This window comes from Sceloporus occidentalis, unplaced genomic scaffold (assembly GCF_023333645.1).
Source record: "Sceloporus occidentalis isolate IW3139 unplaced genomic scaffold, rSceOcc1.0.p SCAF_9, whole genome shotgun sequence".
Classification (NCBI taxonomy): Eukaryota; Metazoa; Chordata; class Lepidosauria; order Squamata; family Phrynosomatidae; genus Sceloporus; species Sceloporus occidentalis.
In genome coordinates this window covers 17,426,823-17,445,453 of record NW_028316989.1, presented here as the reverse complement: position 1 = coordinate 17,445,453, position 18,631 = coordinate 17,426,823, and the positions used below count along the sequence as shown (strand labels likewise).

At 41.3% G+C, this 18,631-nt stretch overlaps 1 protein-coding gene across 1 annotated transcript in view; it reads right to left on the bottom strand.

Moving 5' to 3' along the window:
* Positions 1-18,631, bottom strand: part of LOC149307000 (condensin-2 complex subunit D3-L-like) — a 44,742-nt gene that overhangs the window by 9,533 nt on the left and 16,578 nt on the right. The window contains exons 15-26 of the mRNA XM_089537512.1: positions 16,969-17,103; positions 15,085-15,305; positions 11,103-11,294; positions 10,895-10,992; positions 10,642-10,757; positions 9,680-9,787; positions 9,401-9,515; positions 9,197-9,304; positions 7,567-7,805; positions 6,934-7,013; positions 1,955-2,092; positions 402-535 (exon numbers count right to left, since the gene is read on the bottom strand). Of these exons, the coding sequence (XP_089393638.1) occupies positions 402-535; positions 1,955-2,092; positions 6,934-7,013; positions 7,567-7,805; positions 9,197-9,304; positions 9,401-9,515; positions 9,680-9,787; positions 10,642-10,757; positions 10,895-10,992; positions 11,103-11,294; positions 15,085-15,305; positions 16,969-17,103 (1,684 nt within the window). The remainder of the gene's footprint in view (positions 1-401; positions 536-1,954; positions 2,093-6,933; positions 7,014-7,566; positions 7,806-9,196; positions 9,305-9,400; positions 9,516-9,679; positions 9,788-10,641; positions 10,758-10,894; positions 10,993-11,102; positions 11,295-15,084; positions 15,306-16,968; positions 17,104-18,631) is intronic.

Genomic DNA, 18,631 nt, shown 5'->3' with positions numbered 1-18,631 from the left:
ACTTCAGATGTTTTGGACTACAGCTGCTGTTAGAATCAGCCAACATGGTCAACAGCAGGAATTATGGGAGTTGAAGGCCCCACAGTTTGCTGCCCCTGCATTTTTTGTTATGTGATGTGTATGCAAATAAAGTACATGAACTATACAAAACTAAAAATACTTAGTAGTTAAGAGATTTTGTTGTTGTATTCAGAATGCTGCACATATACAATCATATTATGTTCATGATTGGTGAACTGCTTTGAGACTGGAGAATTTCTCAACTCATATTTTTAGACACTCTCCAAAGGGTCTCACTGTTTGGGCACTAAATTAATTAAACTAATTTCACACAGTCAATGCTATACATAGTTCATTAGTGTTCCACACCATGAGCTCTGTATCCAAAGCCAATGGCTTACCTAAGACATTCAGGCTGATTTTTGAGGTGATGTTGAATCTCTGCTCATCAGTAAAATGCTCAAGAAGAAACTTGTAAATCTCCATCCGCTTTTCCTTGTTGGCTTTGCCCTTCAGAGAAAACCGATTCTTCTCCCTGTCGCAAGTGAACACCAAATTCATTAGCAACAATGGTAAACATGCACAGGCAACCATCTTCTGGATCCCTTCTGTGTTTGAAAGGACTGCATTTAGATGGGTCTGAGGGATTAACACATATTTCCCTTCCTGAGGAAACCAGGAGAATACTGCTGCAAGACACATAATTCTTAACTACAGAGGAAGAGAAACAGACTGACAATTGCTATTGTGGCTCATCCTTATGAATATTTCATATTAAGTGCATAATCTTGAACAAACAAATCTTCTCCATGGTGTCCATGATCTGTCACCAATCAAGATGAGAATCATATGACCTTCCAGATGTTGCTGGACCGCAATATCTGTTAGCCTTCGCTGGCATAGCCAATGATGAGGTATGGTAGGAATAGCAGCACATCTAGAGGGCCACATGATTCCCATCCCAATTATAAAGCCCTTAAATCCATTAACTTTCTTCTGACTGTTCAACTCTTCCTTTATTTTCTTCTATTTTTGCTTCTCTTCTGCTTACTGCTATCGACTTTCTCCTCACTGTTTTCCCTCTCACAAAATTGTCATCTTTGTGACAATTATATCAAGATTCTCTGCCAATTGACTTGTCTTGAGTTCCAAAATTTCAGGGAAGTTGGCATTCCACTAACCAAGTGCCAGTTGTATAATGTAGGATTTGTGGGTGTTGATCAAGGAAGAAGAGCTTGCCTATTATATAAACCATAGATGAGGCAGTGTTATCGACCCACCCACAGAGAGAGGAGAAAAGATGCACTGGCCAACTTTCCAAGCCTGGGCAGTGAGGTCTGACCACTCAGTACCAGGACTTGAGGAGAGGTTTGGCCTTCACTGCCTTGGTGACCTCAAACACTGTGCTTTACTTCCTCCACAGGAGCAAACACTACTGATTTAGAGTGAGTTGGGAGGAGTCTTAAGAGCCACCAGAAGCTCTTTCATGTCACTATAGCACTATGATTCCAGTTTAGCTGCCATGGCAGCATCTTACAGAACCCTGAGATTTGCAGTTTAGGGATGTTTGTTTAGGATTCTAAGTCAGGGAGCTCTAGTACCTGCCCCAAACTACAAACCCAAGGATTCCTTAGGATGCAGCCATAGCAGCTAAACTGGAATCATAGTGCTATAACTGTATAGTGTGAAAGGGCCCTGCTCTCTGCATCTGCGAACCTTAGCTATCAAGACTAAATCTTGAGATCTCATTCTAGGTCCCATCAGTGCACAATGGAATTCAGGGATCTAATACAAGATATGCCACCAACCAACTCTTAGCTGCTCTCCCTGAAACATTCTCCAGTGTTGGGGGGAAGAGCCATGACATGGCTCTCAGATCCCAAGAGAGTCCTGCTCACCATTACCTGCAAACACCCCACTTCATATGACAAAAGATAAGTGCAAATTCACACACCGCTCACTCTGGGGGAATCTGTTGTATTTTTCGTGTCTCTCATAGCTGTTGAAGTGGAAGATGCATTCGATGAAGTGCTGGGAGAACATCACTGGATTCCTCTTCAGCAGGAGGTGGGCCAAGCAGAATTTGGCTAAGCTGCGTCAGAGACCAAGGAAATAAAAATCTCTCCGAATATCTGCTCAGTCAGCTAACTTTTAAAAACATGGGCTACATTTTGAGTGAAGCAGAAAATACACTACGAAGAATCAGATTTCTCGCATTCTGAGCAAGACTTTTTGTTGCAACTGCTTATATCCAAATATTTTGCATTGGGTGCAAAATTTGGCATCCTGAGACCTAAGCATTTCTGTTATTTTTGAAAAAGAGAAAGGTCCTAGCCCTTAATAAGGGAGTGAAAACATTACTGCCATCACCAGTCTCACTCTACCTCAACTAGACTCATGTGGCAAATATATACAAACTCACTCCATTTATATAAAGTGTATGTCAGGTAATTCAATATTACTGGTGCAAAACAATTTCATTTTTGGCCAATTCAAATTTTGGCCATAGTAAGTGACACTTCCAGGAAATGAAAGAGTTCTGTAAGAGGTCTCTTCTGTAAAAGAAGTGGTTATCCCTCATTTAATTATGATCACAATGTAACTTTGGCCCCATACAGACAAGTCAAAATAAAGCTGCTTCAGGTCACTTTGGAGGTATGCTGTTTAAATGATGTGTGTGTCCTAAGAGTCCGGAAGCCATGCCAAAGCCACAATCCAGTCCTAAGGACTGGAGCGCAACTTTTGGTGCAGCCTCCGGACTCTTAGGATGCATGCATCATTTAAACAGCATACCTCCAAAGTGACCCAAAGCAGCTTTATTTTGGCCTGTCAGTATGGGACCATAGTAATACTCTGCTAAGAGAGAACTAATTATATGTAATTTGTGAATTGTAACACCCAAGCTATTTTCCCCCTCTTTCACATAGTTCACAATAGCTTGACTAACGGCATTTAATCTTTCTCTTGAACCAGGCAAGGCAATGACCAACATACCTGAGGATTAGCAATATTATTGACAGCTTGCACTTAGCAAATGACCAACTGAGTGACACGAAATGAAACAAGAGTGTGTCTCCTGTTCCAGCCCCTCTCAGATTAGAGCCTTGTTTAGAAGCGACATTGTTTTAGAAACACACAGGGTCTATTTTTATGCTGCTTCCTTACCCAGGACTCCTTTGAGAAGCTTGCAGGGCCATCCTGCAATTTTGCTTCTAATTATAATTCAACATAATTAAAGAGAAAAATAACTCAATTGAACAGTAAACACCGGCGGTAATTACAGCGTTAGTGATAATTAACCAGCAGTCACTCATGCTAGCAAGATCTTATTAAGAGATCTGGTCTTCCCAGGCTGAGTCTCAGCTTGGAATCGATGGTGATTAGGAGCATTTTTAATACAATGTCTCACCCCCTATGTGTGAGTATTTATTGAGAATGCCCTGGTAATAGCTGGGCAGATTTTAGGCACAATCCCGATGAGCTCCCCAGGAAGAGAAGTTCATTGCAACTGTCTCAAAATAAATATGAGACAGGCTGCTAGAGAGAAAATGAAAGCTCCTGGTTAAAGAATGGCTATGAGATGGAAGAGAAAAATTAAAATTGCACAGTGTTAAAAATTAATGACCAATTAAAATTACGGAATGTAGTGGCGCAAGATGTGGCAACAGTGATTAACTTGGGGGCTTTAAACAAAGTGTAAATTAAATACTTGAAGTGGGGAGGGTGGGAACCCATGAGACACATTTAACTATGCTTACAAAATGCAACCCTTTTCTTCAGAGACAATCACAGTACTGACTGAGAGACAAAGGAAATCTAGACTGCTGTTTTCATTTAGAAACACCTACATGGTCTCTTGGGGGGAAAAAACTCTGAGTGTAACTGAAACATGAATCAACTTAGTTTAGGCACCAATTTAACCTTGCCCAGCCTTGGCCTCAAATACACTGTATGATAAAGTAATGATAGTCTTCTTTTTCCAAAATCCACAGCAGTAAAGTGCAGGCCTGTGAGACTGTTTCTGCAGTTCTCAATCCCCTCCAGACTCTCTGGACTGCCCTTCTTCTATCTCTCCTACCAATGAACTACAATTCACTTTTAAAACGTGTTGCAATCTACTCTATATCTTAAAAGTAATGAGGGTAGAAGGGCTTTAGCCCTTCCTGTCTTGTGAGCCTGAATGCATCCCTTTACAGCATACATGCAACCAGCAACGTATACATATCTGGTGCCAAATATGATTTGGGAATGAAAATATCGGGCACATGTAGGGAGGAATCTTCACTGGGAGGAAAGAAGGGGAAAGGCTAAAGTTCCCCTATTCCCCTACTGCAGGGCCCAATCTGGATCAGGATCTTGGCACTTCTTGGCTTTACTTTGCGAACGAAGATTCAGGAAGGACTCATCCGTGCTTTCTACAAGCGCATTGATGATGTTGGATGTATCCTTCCAGCCTGTGCAATGGATTTTTCTGGTGGAGAGCAGCGTGCACAGAACTGGCCTCACCCTTTAAACCAGAGGTTCGACTGCTGAGGCCTTGACAAGCATGGACAGTGGCAGCGAGGTCCTTGGGTCGTAGGTTTGATTAGTTTCCTTCTCTTAGATGGTTGACCTTACAGGGTTAGACGAGCACCATCTGCCCGGGTTTGGGATTAGAGTTTTCCTTCTCCTAGGATGGTTGCCATAAGGCTAGAGAGCCCATCCTGCCCTTTGGCGCTCTTGGTTAGACCCTTCGGTTGTGACCTGTCTGGCGTGGGAGGCCCTACCTGTGGCTATTATACCACCGCCAGCATAGCTCACAACTTCATTAGGGTACGCAAGCCTCTCCCCCACACAGTCAGAGCATAGCTGGAGGGGAATAGGAGGCCAGAAGATGACAGTTAAGGAGGGAGGAGCCTCTTTCTTCAGGCTAGCCCTGATGGAGCTGGGCCTGCCTGATCACTCCCTCTCAGGCCGGAAGATGACAGTTATGGAGGGAGGAGCCTCTTTCTTCAGGCTAGCCCTGATGGAGCTGGGCCTGCCTGTTCACCTTTGCACTTACTTTAGAGTAAAAGGCTTACATGAGTTTCTGTGGCTACTTTGGCAGGTGCAACACACAGATCCTGTATGTCTTGTGCCCCTATACTCTCTAGCTGCAATGAGGGATGAGATCCTGGACCCGTATGTCCAAAACAACCAAGAAGAGACTGTCCTCCACATACCAAGAACATGCCTTTAACAATAGAAAGTGGACTGGGGGATGGAATTCTGCTGAGGTTACTGTTAAACTCATTTCTTCAAACAAATCCTGCAGATTTTATCTTCTTGGATATCTAAATGAAGAAAATCTGCCACAAACTGCTAAGGATCTGATTGATGGAAAGGGATTTTAGACTGAAGGAAAGAGAGCCAGAGGGCAATAAGGATCAGCAGCCCACACAGATGGGCTCTGAATTGCAAACTTATGTTACAATTAATGTCTAGGGTAGGAAAATTACAAAGATATATGGTGAGTTTAGGAAGAGTTAAATTTTTATCTGCTGTCTTAAAAGAATCCCAAAGATTCACCTTCTGGGGTTGTAAGCATTTTGAATGGACAACTCAAAGATTAGTATGATACTGTTCATTCTGAAGTATAGAAACCAAGGATCTTGCCAGCATCTTTTAATATCCCAGCTTTGTTTCAGCATATAGCCAGTTTTAAAGTACCACTGAATCACTTTTTTTCAAGTGATTGATTTACAGAGTTGATGCAGATTAACCCCTTGCTATGCCACCTAGAGTTTCTATGCAAGGGATAAGGCAAGGCCAGGAGGTCCGATGGCACTTTCTACCCATGGAAACCCTCTTCCAAGAATTGGAAGGTCCCTTCTGGTTAAGAAGTCCACACTTCTAGCTCAACCCCACCAGAAAGATTGGGGATAAAACACGTTGCAAGACAGGATGCTTTATTTAGAGGAGCACCTGATGTTAGAGGCGGAATGTGATGCTGGATGGTTTCTGGAAAAGGATTTCCCCCCCTGTTTTACTTATTCATTGCAAAACGATTTTGGCAATAGGGTTTTGAGGGTGAGGGAGTTTTATGATTCCCACTTTTGTGCTATGAAGATGTTTAATTGGGGAGAATAAAAATATTAAGACTCCTTTGGCCATCTAAAAATGTGCCTTCTGTTAAGCTGACTAAAGGTTTAGAAAATAATTGCAACCACTTTAAGAACCACGAAATGCTGTCATAGAATAGGGTTTTTTTCTCTTTGCACCTTTTATGCTTGTCTCCTATAAAATGCACATGTAAATGGTCTTAAAATCAAGCAAATCCACTTTTTCTCAAAAACTACAGGTTTTGCTAATACGGACACTGAATTGATAGACTCCAGATCACACTATCACTCAACTAAGATTTCTTTGTCCAGTGGACACCCCTAACATAAATAAAACTGCAAATGCAAAGATGGATCTTTTTTACACACACACACTACAATTTTTAAAAGCCACACTATTGCTGAGGGGGAAATTTGCAGATAAAATGATGCAATATCTCCATCTGCTGGAGCAACAGAGGAAACCCAGAAGCTGGAAGTTTGCCCATCCCCAACTGTAAAGACTAAGCAGTTATTGTTTTAAAATAGAAAAAGAAGGCATGCAGAGGGAGAGAAGGAAGATATGAATGCCAGTCTTGTAAAGTTAGGTTTTAAAGTTTCTGAAAAAATTCCACAAATCTTGAGGATCAGACATATGTCTTTTATGACAGCTGTTATTTGCTGGATGATATCTTCATCCAATGTGGATTTGTTGCTGGGAGAGACTGTTGAATAGTTTGGGGGGAAATGGAGTTATCCAGCTGTTGAAGCTGCTCTCAAGACCAGCTAACAAAACACATAGGTAGAGATCTGTCTTATGAGGAAGCCAACTTCAACTCTACCCTCAGCCTGGTTCAGCAGGGTTCGTCTTTACCTGGCGATGTCCTGATCTGGGTCCACCAAAACACTGACAAATCTGAAGAAAAGCGATCCTCTCCATTTCACAAATTCTTCCTAACAGCAACAAAAGAAAAGAAAACAAAGAAAAAAGAAAAGGAAAGAAAGATGGCTTGATCGCTACTTAGGATGACTACCAAAAATAGCAGCAGGCTCCCATGGAAAAAAACCACAGGGTACACATAAACCTTCCAGCACCCATGGGAAAACTTTGACTTTCCCTTATTTGCAACCTCTCAAGTTATATATTATTATCAGGAATTATGTGTATTAATTGCCAAGTGAATAGGGCAACAATAAATGAGAAGGGCTGTGCCAGAGAGCAGATAACTATTACCCGTTTTGTGGCCCCAGAAGCCCCTTTTGGGAAATTCTCAAAGCCTCAGACCTCCTCAGAAATTTTTGGAAAAAAAGTAACTGTATTTTTGGCCAAACCCCAAGAAAAATAAGGCAGTTTGTCAGTTTGCCCTTGTGAAAAGATTAGCCATATTTCACCCAACTGAGAACTGTAAGTGATATGGGGAATAGATCCTCCCACTTTCCAGGACCCTACCCATTTTAAGATTTTGGACATCAGGGAAACACCCTAATGTCTATCTGCTTCCCTCACCTGTAAAAGGTTGGTAAGGAGGATGAGCGTCTGTTTCCGAATGAAAGGCTCTGGATCTTTTAAGCAGACAGATATGTCGGGGATGTACCTGTCCACCATGGTGGTATAGCGGATGCAGAGGTCACACATCACAATGACAACATTGTTGCGAATGGCCATATCCTGGCACACCTCGAGTTCTCGAGCCAGTGCCGCAATGCTCTTCTTTGCCAGGTCCTCATGCTGCAGACAAAGTTTACCTATCACAGAGCAAGGATGGGAGGGTTAGAACTGGCTACTTACCCTGCTGATGGAAGCAAAAAGACTCCAGATGGGAGAAAACACATTTCTAATTATTGCAAGAATGGTGCACTGGACACCTACTACGAAGGGCCATTCTTGTCGGCGGCTAAGTCCCAGTGCCCAGCCAGGCCAGGTCAGAGGAACACGTGCCTAGAGTTTTCTGCCGTTATAATGCTCTTGGCTCCTACCAACAGCTCCTTGTAGCCAAGCAGAAAAGCAGAGTACTGGAACCACATAAAGAAAGGGAAATATTCATATACAAACCTGTGACCTCCAATAGAAAGGAACAGACTAAAAATTTCACCAAATATTAAAACCCATCTGGCTGGGTCTGAATGTTTCTTCTGCAGACAAGAATGGATCTTCTAACTTGGTATCCAACAGACTATTCTCTGCTTGTGTGGAAGAAGGCACCCACAATTAAATATGCCCAAGCTTGATGAAACCTAAAGTATGGAAAGTGGCTGCTACCTCTGCCTGGAAACCACCTGTAGCATCAGCTAAAGAGTACTGGTCAAGAAAGGTAAAAGGTGCTAGAAAGCACTGAAAGACTTCTTCTGGGCCACACAAAGGAAGAACTGGTGGGAAGAGTCAAGGGTATTAGCTGTAGTTACAGCAAAATAATATCACATGGCCACTGCCTGGTTCGGGCAGGCATGGGACTTAACCCTACTGGGGATGGCTCCACCACCACATTCAGAGAATAATAATGGATTGTTGTTTCAGTTGAAGCACAAGTTAACAGCCATCTTGTTTTGTTATGAGAACTAGACATATGTGTATCACATAGCTTACATACAGACCTTTTTTCAAAATGCATAAATACAAAGTATAATAATCTAATTTATAATAAACAATGTTGATTTTGGGAAGAAGGTTCCATAGTAAGGAGCAACCCCCTGGAAAGCATTAATCCCTTCAGAACGACTACCTCATTTTAACTTGTGATCTGTTCCATTTCCCCTTGCTGTCCAACATACAGTGAGCGCCTACATGGCTCTTTCAGCGGCAGTGCCTAGGTTGAGTTGCTCCCTTCCAAAGGAGACCTGTCTATGCCCTTTGTGGTTTAAAAGACTCTGCCAGTTGAGGCTAGCAGCCTTTTTCTTTTCTTTTGGTTAACAGATTATTAGTTGCTCTGAACTTTTCTTACTGTGTATTTCGTCTGTTTAAAAACAAAGAACCAAATACTGCTGTTTCTATTATGTTTTTAACCAACTACATCTGTGTTGCCATTAAGCCACCTAATGGACAGCAAAGGCAGAGAGACATGTCTTTTAAATACATCCATTGTATCAAGGAATAGAAGAGAAGGAGGAGAGGAAATGAACGGTAAGGGGACAGCTCCTACCTAGTGTAATGAACGCATGCGCTCGGACAACGGAAGGCATCACAGAACCTCTGAACTGGGATAAAGGCTGAGACGTTGGGAGATCTTCACTGTCCACAGAGCTGGACACTAGGAAACATCACACCGGAAATTAGGGCAGTATAATGAAAGTAGTCACACTTTCACAGTATAAAACAGCAAATGAAAGGAACAAGGGGAACTTACATTGGGCCATAATGTCAGGACTGGCCAGGATAGACTGTATCAATAAGAAAATTGGCTTTTTCACTCTGGCTGGGCAGAGTTGAGCTGCTTCACCCAGTGTGAAGAGATATCTCACCTGACAAAAGAAATAAAATGCCATCATAAAAAGATTAGCCATCAGTTTAGGGAAGGGAAACACATGAAAGGTTTCCAGCTCTGTTACCCTTATTTTCTAGGTTTCTAGCTATGTTTTAGCTATGTTACATCTTACTTAGTCTGTAGGTTTGCACTCGGACTTACCAAGGCTTCCTCCTCCATCTGCTCTGCTCCATTCTCTTCAAGAACAATTCTTGAGATACAGGACTCACACGTGGACACAAGATCTCCAAATACATTATTTAGTTGCTCCTGTTCAAAGAGGATATTTTTGATGGGACATTTGCTAACAAACAATCTCCCCCCCCCAATGCAAGACAAATGCAAAACCAAGAACAGCACTTTTAGAGCAGCACTTTGAGAAAAACAACACTAGATTACCTTCTGGGAAGTCAGCAGATTTTCTTTGCTGTAAAACCTCTTCCAGAAGATAATGATACAGAGTTTTAATGTTTTGGAAACAAGTTATAGGTATTGAGGCATTTTACTACAACAGAATTTTCTACTTTCCATCCTGGCTAGGTATCACCAGGAACTCATGCAGAAGCAGTTCTCAAATTTTCAAGTTTCATCCTCAATTTGTTTGCCAAGAAACCAATGCACAGTAATCACAAAATATGTGTGAGTGTGTGTGTGTGATGACAAGTTTTAACCTATGTTGCTCATTGTTAATGCCAGAGGTTGACCAGGCCCCACCCATGTGCCTTGGAAACACATGACATACCCAAACTATTGTAGTTAGGAACACATGGCTTACCCAAACTATTCTAGCTAGGAAGCCAGAGTATCTACTCATATAGCATGGCATTGGCTTAGTTTGGAAAATGATATCTTAATAAGATGCCTAATGTCCTAAGCTTATGTACAAACCCCTCCACTAAATAATCAGTTGAACCAAATGTGTGTCGGTACATGTATAGACCCTTTTTTCATGCATGGCAGAGGGGCAAATGGCAGGAGGCAGGGTTTTCAGGCACAACAAGAGTGCTGATAGTGGGAATGAAGCTGGAAAATTGGAGCACATGTCCAGATGCTGTTTCTGAAAATGAAACCACTTGGAAATAATGTGAAATTTATGGTGTAGAAAAGGGGCTTCCAAGACTCACCTGAGCTTCCTTTGGCTCATCAGTGGAAGCATGGCAAAGTTTCTGCAGAGTCTCGACTGCTGGACTAATCACATCCAGAGGGCACTGAAAATCCTGTAACCATTGCTTAATATCACCTGGAAAAGAGGTGAGAAACCAACAAACATGAGCTAGTGCTAGAGACCAGAGACTTTCAATTGATCAGAGAAATTTCACAGGTTCGGCAAAGCTGGTTCCAGAGAGCATGCAACACAGCTTTTCAAGGGGCACCTACTGATCAGCCTGCTTTGGATGCTGCTGGACAGATGCTTTGCAATGCTCCCAATCACACACAGGATGTGCACAGTAGTCTCCAAACTGGCTTCACATTGCCTAGAAAACCAAGAAGCAAACTGGAGTTAGAAACCAGTTAAAGGAGAGAAAATGCCTCTACTGTGAACACTGTAGAGGACTGCTGCCCTTCTGTGGAAGATCACACTTGCCTGTTGAGGCTGTCCCAGGCCTGAATGATTTTGGAATAGTCCAGTTTAGGTGAAGAGCCAGCCACCTTGGCCAGAAGCATCCACGCAGGCACAGCACGCTCCGTTTCTGTGTGGGAAATGACACTGTTCACAAAGGAGGATGAGAATTTCCCCTGCTTGGACCAGATGTGGAAAGCTTTGCTGAAATAGCGGCTGAAAGAGATGACAAAACAAACACTCCTTACTATAGCCAGATGAGATGCTTCAACTTCTTGTTGTGTACCTTCAAAGTGATTTCAGCCTTATGGGGACCCTAAGGTGGACTTGGACTTATCATGGAGTTTTCTTGGCAAGATTTGTTCAGAGGGGAGTTTAGGTTTTGGGGCTTTTGAATTTTTCACAATACTCAAGAAGTAATTCGCCTTTTAAGTAGGTTGCAGTGTAGCCTAATATTGGAGAATAAATATAATAAGGAGTGTATAGGAAGACTGAGACCTTATTAGTAGCCCTGACTAGAGCAGACCCACTGATTCAATGGGCCTTACATTATGTGTTGCTCACTATTCAATAGTATTACTCTTGCTGAGACTACCAACAGGATTCAGGCCTTTTGGAATGTTGTGCCAAGTATATTTGCATTTAGATGGTGAATGAGGAGTATAGTTGGAATGATAAGGTGTGAATGGAACAGAACTTTCAGGGATATCAATCCACTTCTTCAGATTGAATCAAAGTAGATTGGTATCCATGAAAACTCATGCTTCAGTAAGTCTCTAAGTCTCAAAGGTTCTGCTTAATTACTTCACCCTTTTTCATTTTGCACTGAAACAGACTAACATAGCTATCCCTTTGAAAACTAACAATATACACCAAACATCATGAATTGCATTAAATAAAATTATGCTTGTTATTTATCACAGCAGTGCCTACCACCCTGTCTTTATTCTCAATGTTGTGTAAAATAGAGCCTGAGAGCCAAATACATGAGTAACATTAGAAGTGGATCCAGTTCAGATTCTGGTAGCTACTTTACCCTTAGGGAGAGAGTGAAAAGTCATCTAAATTTGCTGCTGTATGAGCAAGGGGACACCTAAGATAGGAGTTAGTGATAGGATCACTGTTGAGGGATCATCATAAAAATAGAGCAACAGTGAACTGTTGTTGACTGAAAACAGAAGTGCAGCCACACCAAAGAGTGCATAGGCTTTTTGGGGGGTGGGGGTAATCACTATTTATTTTTATGTCCTAAGAAAGCCATTCTGGCTGGTACTTATATGGCAAGTAGATCACACAGGTTACTGGAAAGCTTCAAAAGCCCAATCTGGAAATTTCAATATCTTAGGAAAAATTACATCTAGTAAACTAGCAAAAGCTCTGTACCTAACCATAAGTCATACTGTATAAGTAGGTAGATGGTGTGTATGTATATATGAGAAATTCGTGACTGAGTGTTGGACATCCAGATTTTATTCCCCACTCTTGGTCACATATGTGACTTTAAGTCACCAGTGCCCTATTTCTCAATGCCAAAACATCCCCCCATATTTATCTAAAAAAAGGGATTGACATCTACCTGACTCACGTTGGACAAAAAATACTGAGGTATATAGGAAAACTAGCAAGTGATACAGAAATGCCAAGTATACCATTCTAGGGCTAAAATAAGGATTCGTGATGTTTTTGCAAACTGTTAACATAGCACAATTCATGGACAAGCTTTCTATTTCAGGCATGTTTCATGCTATTGACTAATAAACATACGTTGTTTTTAAACCAGCATATGTGTTCTTGTCATTCTAGAAGTATCACTTCATCCCCTTTTCCTGCTTGCTATAAGGTCTGGAAAAAGAGACAGAATAAATGTTCTTAATCACAGACAAGAAGCATATTGAGCACTGGAATGAAGACAAATGCTTCATTCTCAAAGAATGACAGAAGGTTGCTGCTCTCATTTACATGCTTCTCATTAGCATTCAGCAATCTTTGCTATTTAAAAAGTAATGGGCTGCACTTCAAAATCGACTATGAGAAAGCACTTCCCATCTGGCTGGTATCACAGTTCTCCTAACCAGAGGTCCAAATATTTAACTATTTGGTAAGTAATTTCCAAGACCCTGACTCTTTTTCAGGAGAAATCTTCCTGCCTCCTTCTTGCACATTTTGCTTCTGATGTGCCTTCCATGCTCAGAGCTAAAACTTTCTCTTTTCTGGACTTCCAAAATCTCCCATGTTTTCTGAGGGATTCTGGGTGGTGCAGTTAAAAAAGAGGAATTTTCCCAACTTTTGATCATATAACACCAGAACTGGCCCCTAACTCTCCTTAGCTTGGAGCTGCAAAGGGGATGGAGGCTAGATATAGTAGTACTTTTTAAAATCAATGTTTTAATATGATAGCTTGTTTAATTGTGTTTTAACTTTCTATATTTGGTTTTTAACCTCTATGTTGTCTTAATTCTTGTTATAAGTTGCTTTGGGTTCCATGTTCGGAGAAAGGTGGGACAGCAATTAAGTAAATTGAGGACAACTGCACAACACATACAAGTGCCTTGAAAATGCACCTCAAATGCAGGGACAATCCCCAGCTCCCTCTCCACTGCAAGGTCACCTTCTGCACACAAGATACGGAAAGAACTATGCTATTTATTTTCGCAATGATGTCTGCAAACCTGTAGAGCTTTGAACAAGGGATTAGAAAATGTCATGGTGGATAATGCTATTATGGCTATCAATGGCAGTATATTACCACAAGCATCAGAGGCAATATGCTTCTGTATACTCACTGTTGGGCAACACTATCACAATCACAACATGCCTGTAGGCTTCCCAGAGGTATCTGGTCAGACACTTTGGGAAGAGAATGCTCAATTAGAAAAGCCCTTGGTCTGATCCAGATGGACTCTTCCTACATACTTAGGGTTCGCCAGAGGCCCATTCACCATGACTAATGGAATTACAGACCATATTTACTATAACACATGGCAAAAAAAGTAGGTAAAGTGAGAGACAAGGCAAAAGAAGCCTTAAAAGACTTCCTAACCCGGTGTGAACAAGAATGAAGGCTCTTTCTACATTGCCTTCTTATTACTGCAACTCCTGCCTTCCATATGCAAGGAAAAAAATTGGTAGTGGTAAGTAACCGGTTGCAGGAACATAGCATGAAACAACAAAGAAAAGCATCAAGAGTGAAACATGAGGCAGTGCCAAGGGCCTGTTACAGACTGCCAAAATAAAGCTGCTTCGGGTCTCTTTGGAGGTATGCTATTTAAATGATGCATGGGTCCTAAGAGTCCGGAGGTCGCGCCAAAGCCACACTCCATTCCTAAGCACTGGAGTGCAGCTTTGGTGCAGCTTCCGGATTCTTAGGATGCATGCATCATTTAAACAGCACACCTCCAAAGAGACCTGAAGCAGCTTTATTTTGGCAGTCTGTAACAGGCCAAGGTCAATAGTCTCTTGTCTTCACAGGGACATTTGTTTCAGCCAACTCTGGTATTTGAAATTTTCTTTATGCATCGCACACATTTGCATGCATAGCATCACAATACTCAGGGCTAGAAACTTTACTTTTCAAAATCAAAATTCATTGGTAGCTGTATATTTAATCCCTTTGGATTTGCCTTTTGGTAAGCCAACCTGGGAACATCTGTTCAAGGGCTGTTATGGATATTTCTATCATAAACAATAACAAAATCAAATTGTGTATTGTATCTTTGACTATATTTTTCACAGTCTGAAAATACAAGGAACCCGAAAGCTAATTTATGGACTACAAATCCTAGAATCCCCTAGCCAACAAAGCCAGTGGCCAGGCTGGCTGGGGGATTCTGGGAGCTGCAATAAAAAAACTCTCTAGAGCTCTGCCATAAACAGTCCAGTGTTTAACAGACCCTCCATGATCAAAGATGGAGAGATGTGTAAAAGTTTTAAGTGTGTTTGCTTGTGAATAACCAGCTGTAAGATTACAGGGAAGACTATAAAAATACTGAGAGACTGCAGACTCTACCTCAGTTCTTGACTTTCTTTGGTGAGCAGTGTAAGGAGATCCCAGGCCAGCACTTGACTTTCATCCTGTGGAGTGAATCTGTTACAGGACTTGATGGGCTGCAGCAAGAGATGGTCGAGGCAGTCCAAGGCTTTCTCCTGCACAGAGGTCTCACAGTCCATAATGACAGGGATGACTCCCTTCAGCCATGCCTTCTGAATCAGAACGCTGTCTGGCTGGGACTGCAAAAGAAAATGGCTTCTTTTGAGCTCAGTTGAAGGTAGTAACAGCTGCAGTGACTGGCGCCACAACCAACCAAATGGAAACGCCACTCCACAGATAATTTGATGGCTGAAAACAGCAAAAAGTTCTGAAAACAGGAAGGCTTTCTGAAGCACAAGCTCTCAGACCTTTCAATCATTATAAAACTTGAAGGCTTCCCTCCCTTTGGATGCTAAATTTCAGAGATCCACAATAAGACTTACAGTTGGAGTGGCAGGATGCAGGCTTGAGAGACTGACTTTACTTTTTACTAACATCAGCAGTCTGATTGATTTCGTTTTTTACTCAAATCTGCAGTCTAATATCTGGCAGCAGGTAAAAAACAGAGATCAAGGTGGTGCTAGTAATGGAAACACATAGAATTAAGAAGTGCAGTTTCTGATTAATGGGTTACAAGTAACATAATTTCTGTAATAAGCACCTCTCCCATTTTTTGAAAACAAGGGCTGAACAAAGATACACTGTGAACATAACAAGTGGGTAACGTGGTTATTTCACTGGTGTAACAAGTACAGGTTGAGTATACAGAATGAGATACCTTGGAGATCGAAGCCAAGTATAAACAAGAAATTTATTTATGTTTCATATATCCCTTACGGACATAGTCTGATGGTAATTTTATACAATACTTTAAACAATTTTGTGTATTGAACAAAGTTTGCATACATTGTGTATCGCCATCAGAAAGCAAAGATGTCCCACTAATGTTTTGGATTTTGGAGCGTTTTGGATTTCGGATTTCAAGATAAGGGACACCTGCCCAGTAAGAGCTCTGTAACAAGTTTGGGCAACTGAGGACCCAATTCTGTGCCCCAGGACCTCTCATGAGCCATATGTACTGGGAATGGGGGGGTGGGGTAGGTCTAGGGTTTGATTTTTTAAAACTCTATTGTAACTTGATGTATTTTACTGTTGTAACCCACCCGGATTCTTCGTGATTGGGTGGGCTAGAAATAAATCTTTATTATTATTATTATTTGGAATGCCCCAAAATGTCAAAAAACAAAAAGGAAGTGGTTAACGGTTCACTTCTCACTGTGATTCAAGGCAGGTGTATCAAAGTCAACATTGGGAAAAGAAAGCTGCTGACTCCAAGCAGAATATTTTACCAAGGCTTGCTTTCTGGGCAATTTCAGAAGGCAGCCTTGGAGAAAGAAGGAAGTCTGTACAGCTAGAAGCATGTCAAGCTCTCCGTTACTGACAAGCAGTGTTGTGTATGCACAGACTGGTCAGATAATTCAGCTGAAAATCTCCTGCTTAGTTTCCAAGATCAGACATTTATCTGTTGCCTTTAGAGTGCGTGTTTACTGTTGCCACAAGACTCATACATAAAGGCTGGAAAGAAAAATATTGTCTATTGTTCAATGGGGGAAGATCTCATTGTTAGCTACTCATGAATTTGTATTTTATGAATGCCTACTTCAAGAAAACAAGGTCTGTTTACATTTATTATATTAATATATCAATAAAATATTATTATATATATTATATTATCTGCTTAATGTATATGCCTTGCCACTTTCATATTCTATGTACTCTCTTCTCTTTCCCCCTACTTCCTTTCTTCGTAATCATACTTTCAAAAAACCCAATAAATACATTAAAATAAAAGTCTTTTCTCACCATTAAGAGGTCTGTAAGTGACTGCAGAGCTTGCTTTCTTACAGAAACAGCAGGATCCCGACATCGATCCTGGAGCGTGGCCAAATCTTCAGCAGTGCATGGAATCACATGATGTTTCAAGATGCTCATCAGCACCTAGGAAGAAGTCAAGCCACAGGTCAAACACAACATAAAACATGGCAATGAAAAGACGTAAGAGTATCTGTTGGAAAACTAGCCTGCACCACCTGCTCTCAGTAAGAACGTAATATTGACTGAAGCTTAGTTCCCTAAAATGGAACCGATAAATGACAGAAGGATCGGAGACCGTTCTTAGAGCAACAAATGAGATTTCCCATCAACATAGGGAACCAGTGGGGGAAGAGCAGAATAGTACTGAGTCAACCATATGAAAAGATCCCAACCTTGGGAGATGGAAAGTGAGAGGGGTGCACAAGGAATACAGTAAATTATATTAACCACCAAGATGTCTCCTAATACAGGTGATTGTTTTCATGGGGCACATCAGTAGGAAGACCATGAGAAGGATGCTCTTGGTCACAAATATTACAGCCAGTTCAGGGAATAACATTCATTGGGTAAGTTGTATTTCCCACGGGAAATATAGTATGTTTGTGACCCCAAGAGCTACGTTTATTAAGAAAGAAATGGTTTGTCCCTTGTACAGTGGGCTCTTGCCAAATTCGGACAAGTTCAGGCCCAATTTCACTCCCAGCATCTTTGGCTTCCCCATAAGGTGGTCACCGTTCATGGCTGCGGGCTTTAACTAGTTGATTATTCTCAATGGTATAACTCTACAGAAACATCCAAGATTGAGCACTGCCAGCATGTATGCAGTTCTGCATTCAAATGGGCATCGATTCATTATCTAACCACACAAATTCATTATGCCACTATAAATATTCTACACGTGGGGGGTTTAAATGTTAAAAAGTGATTTATATAAGCTTACATATTTCATTACAATGTAATAAATCTCTCAGCAGGCGATCAAGTATTTGCCCAAGTTAAGGTCACATTTCATAGTCATTCATCATACGATGTCACTTCCAGGGACAGGAGCCATTATCAGTACCAATCTGGGATAATTTGCTTTATTTAGATTTATAGTCCACCCTATTCCAATGTGTCTTATGTGAATTTATAATTTCACATGAAGGGGAGGCTGAAGATGAAAGTCAGTGGGGTGGAACCACAACCCAATGGAACAGCATTTGCTTTTCATGGCACAGGTTCAATCCCTACCATGTTATTTTTTCACAGGGTCAGATAGGCAGGTTCTGGAAACTGACCATATCTGAAGAGTTATACCTGGTATAGTGAGCATGACATGTATCTCACCTTTGTCCCAAAACTGAGACTCAAGGTGAACTACAGTAAGATGAACTAAAAAAATTACAGCTCTATATAAATAAAGCATAATAACAATAACAATAATAATAAGGCTAAAGATCAAAACACAGAGTTAGAATATTAAGCACATTTAAACAAATTAGAATAACTGCATGCTAAAAACACTGACAGGTCTGTTGTCACTAGTCCGTGGGCAGCAAACTGCCTTTTCCCAACTGCTTCCCACCTTCTAGGTTGGAAAAAAGGCTCTGAATGCTGTTTCATGAGAAGCTGAAGATTTTCCAGCTCTCCTTTCTACAAGAGAGAGAAA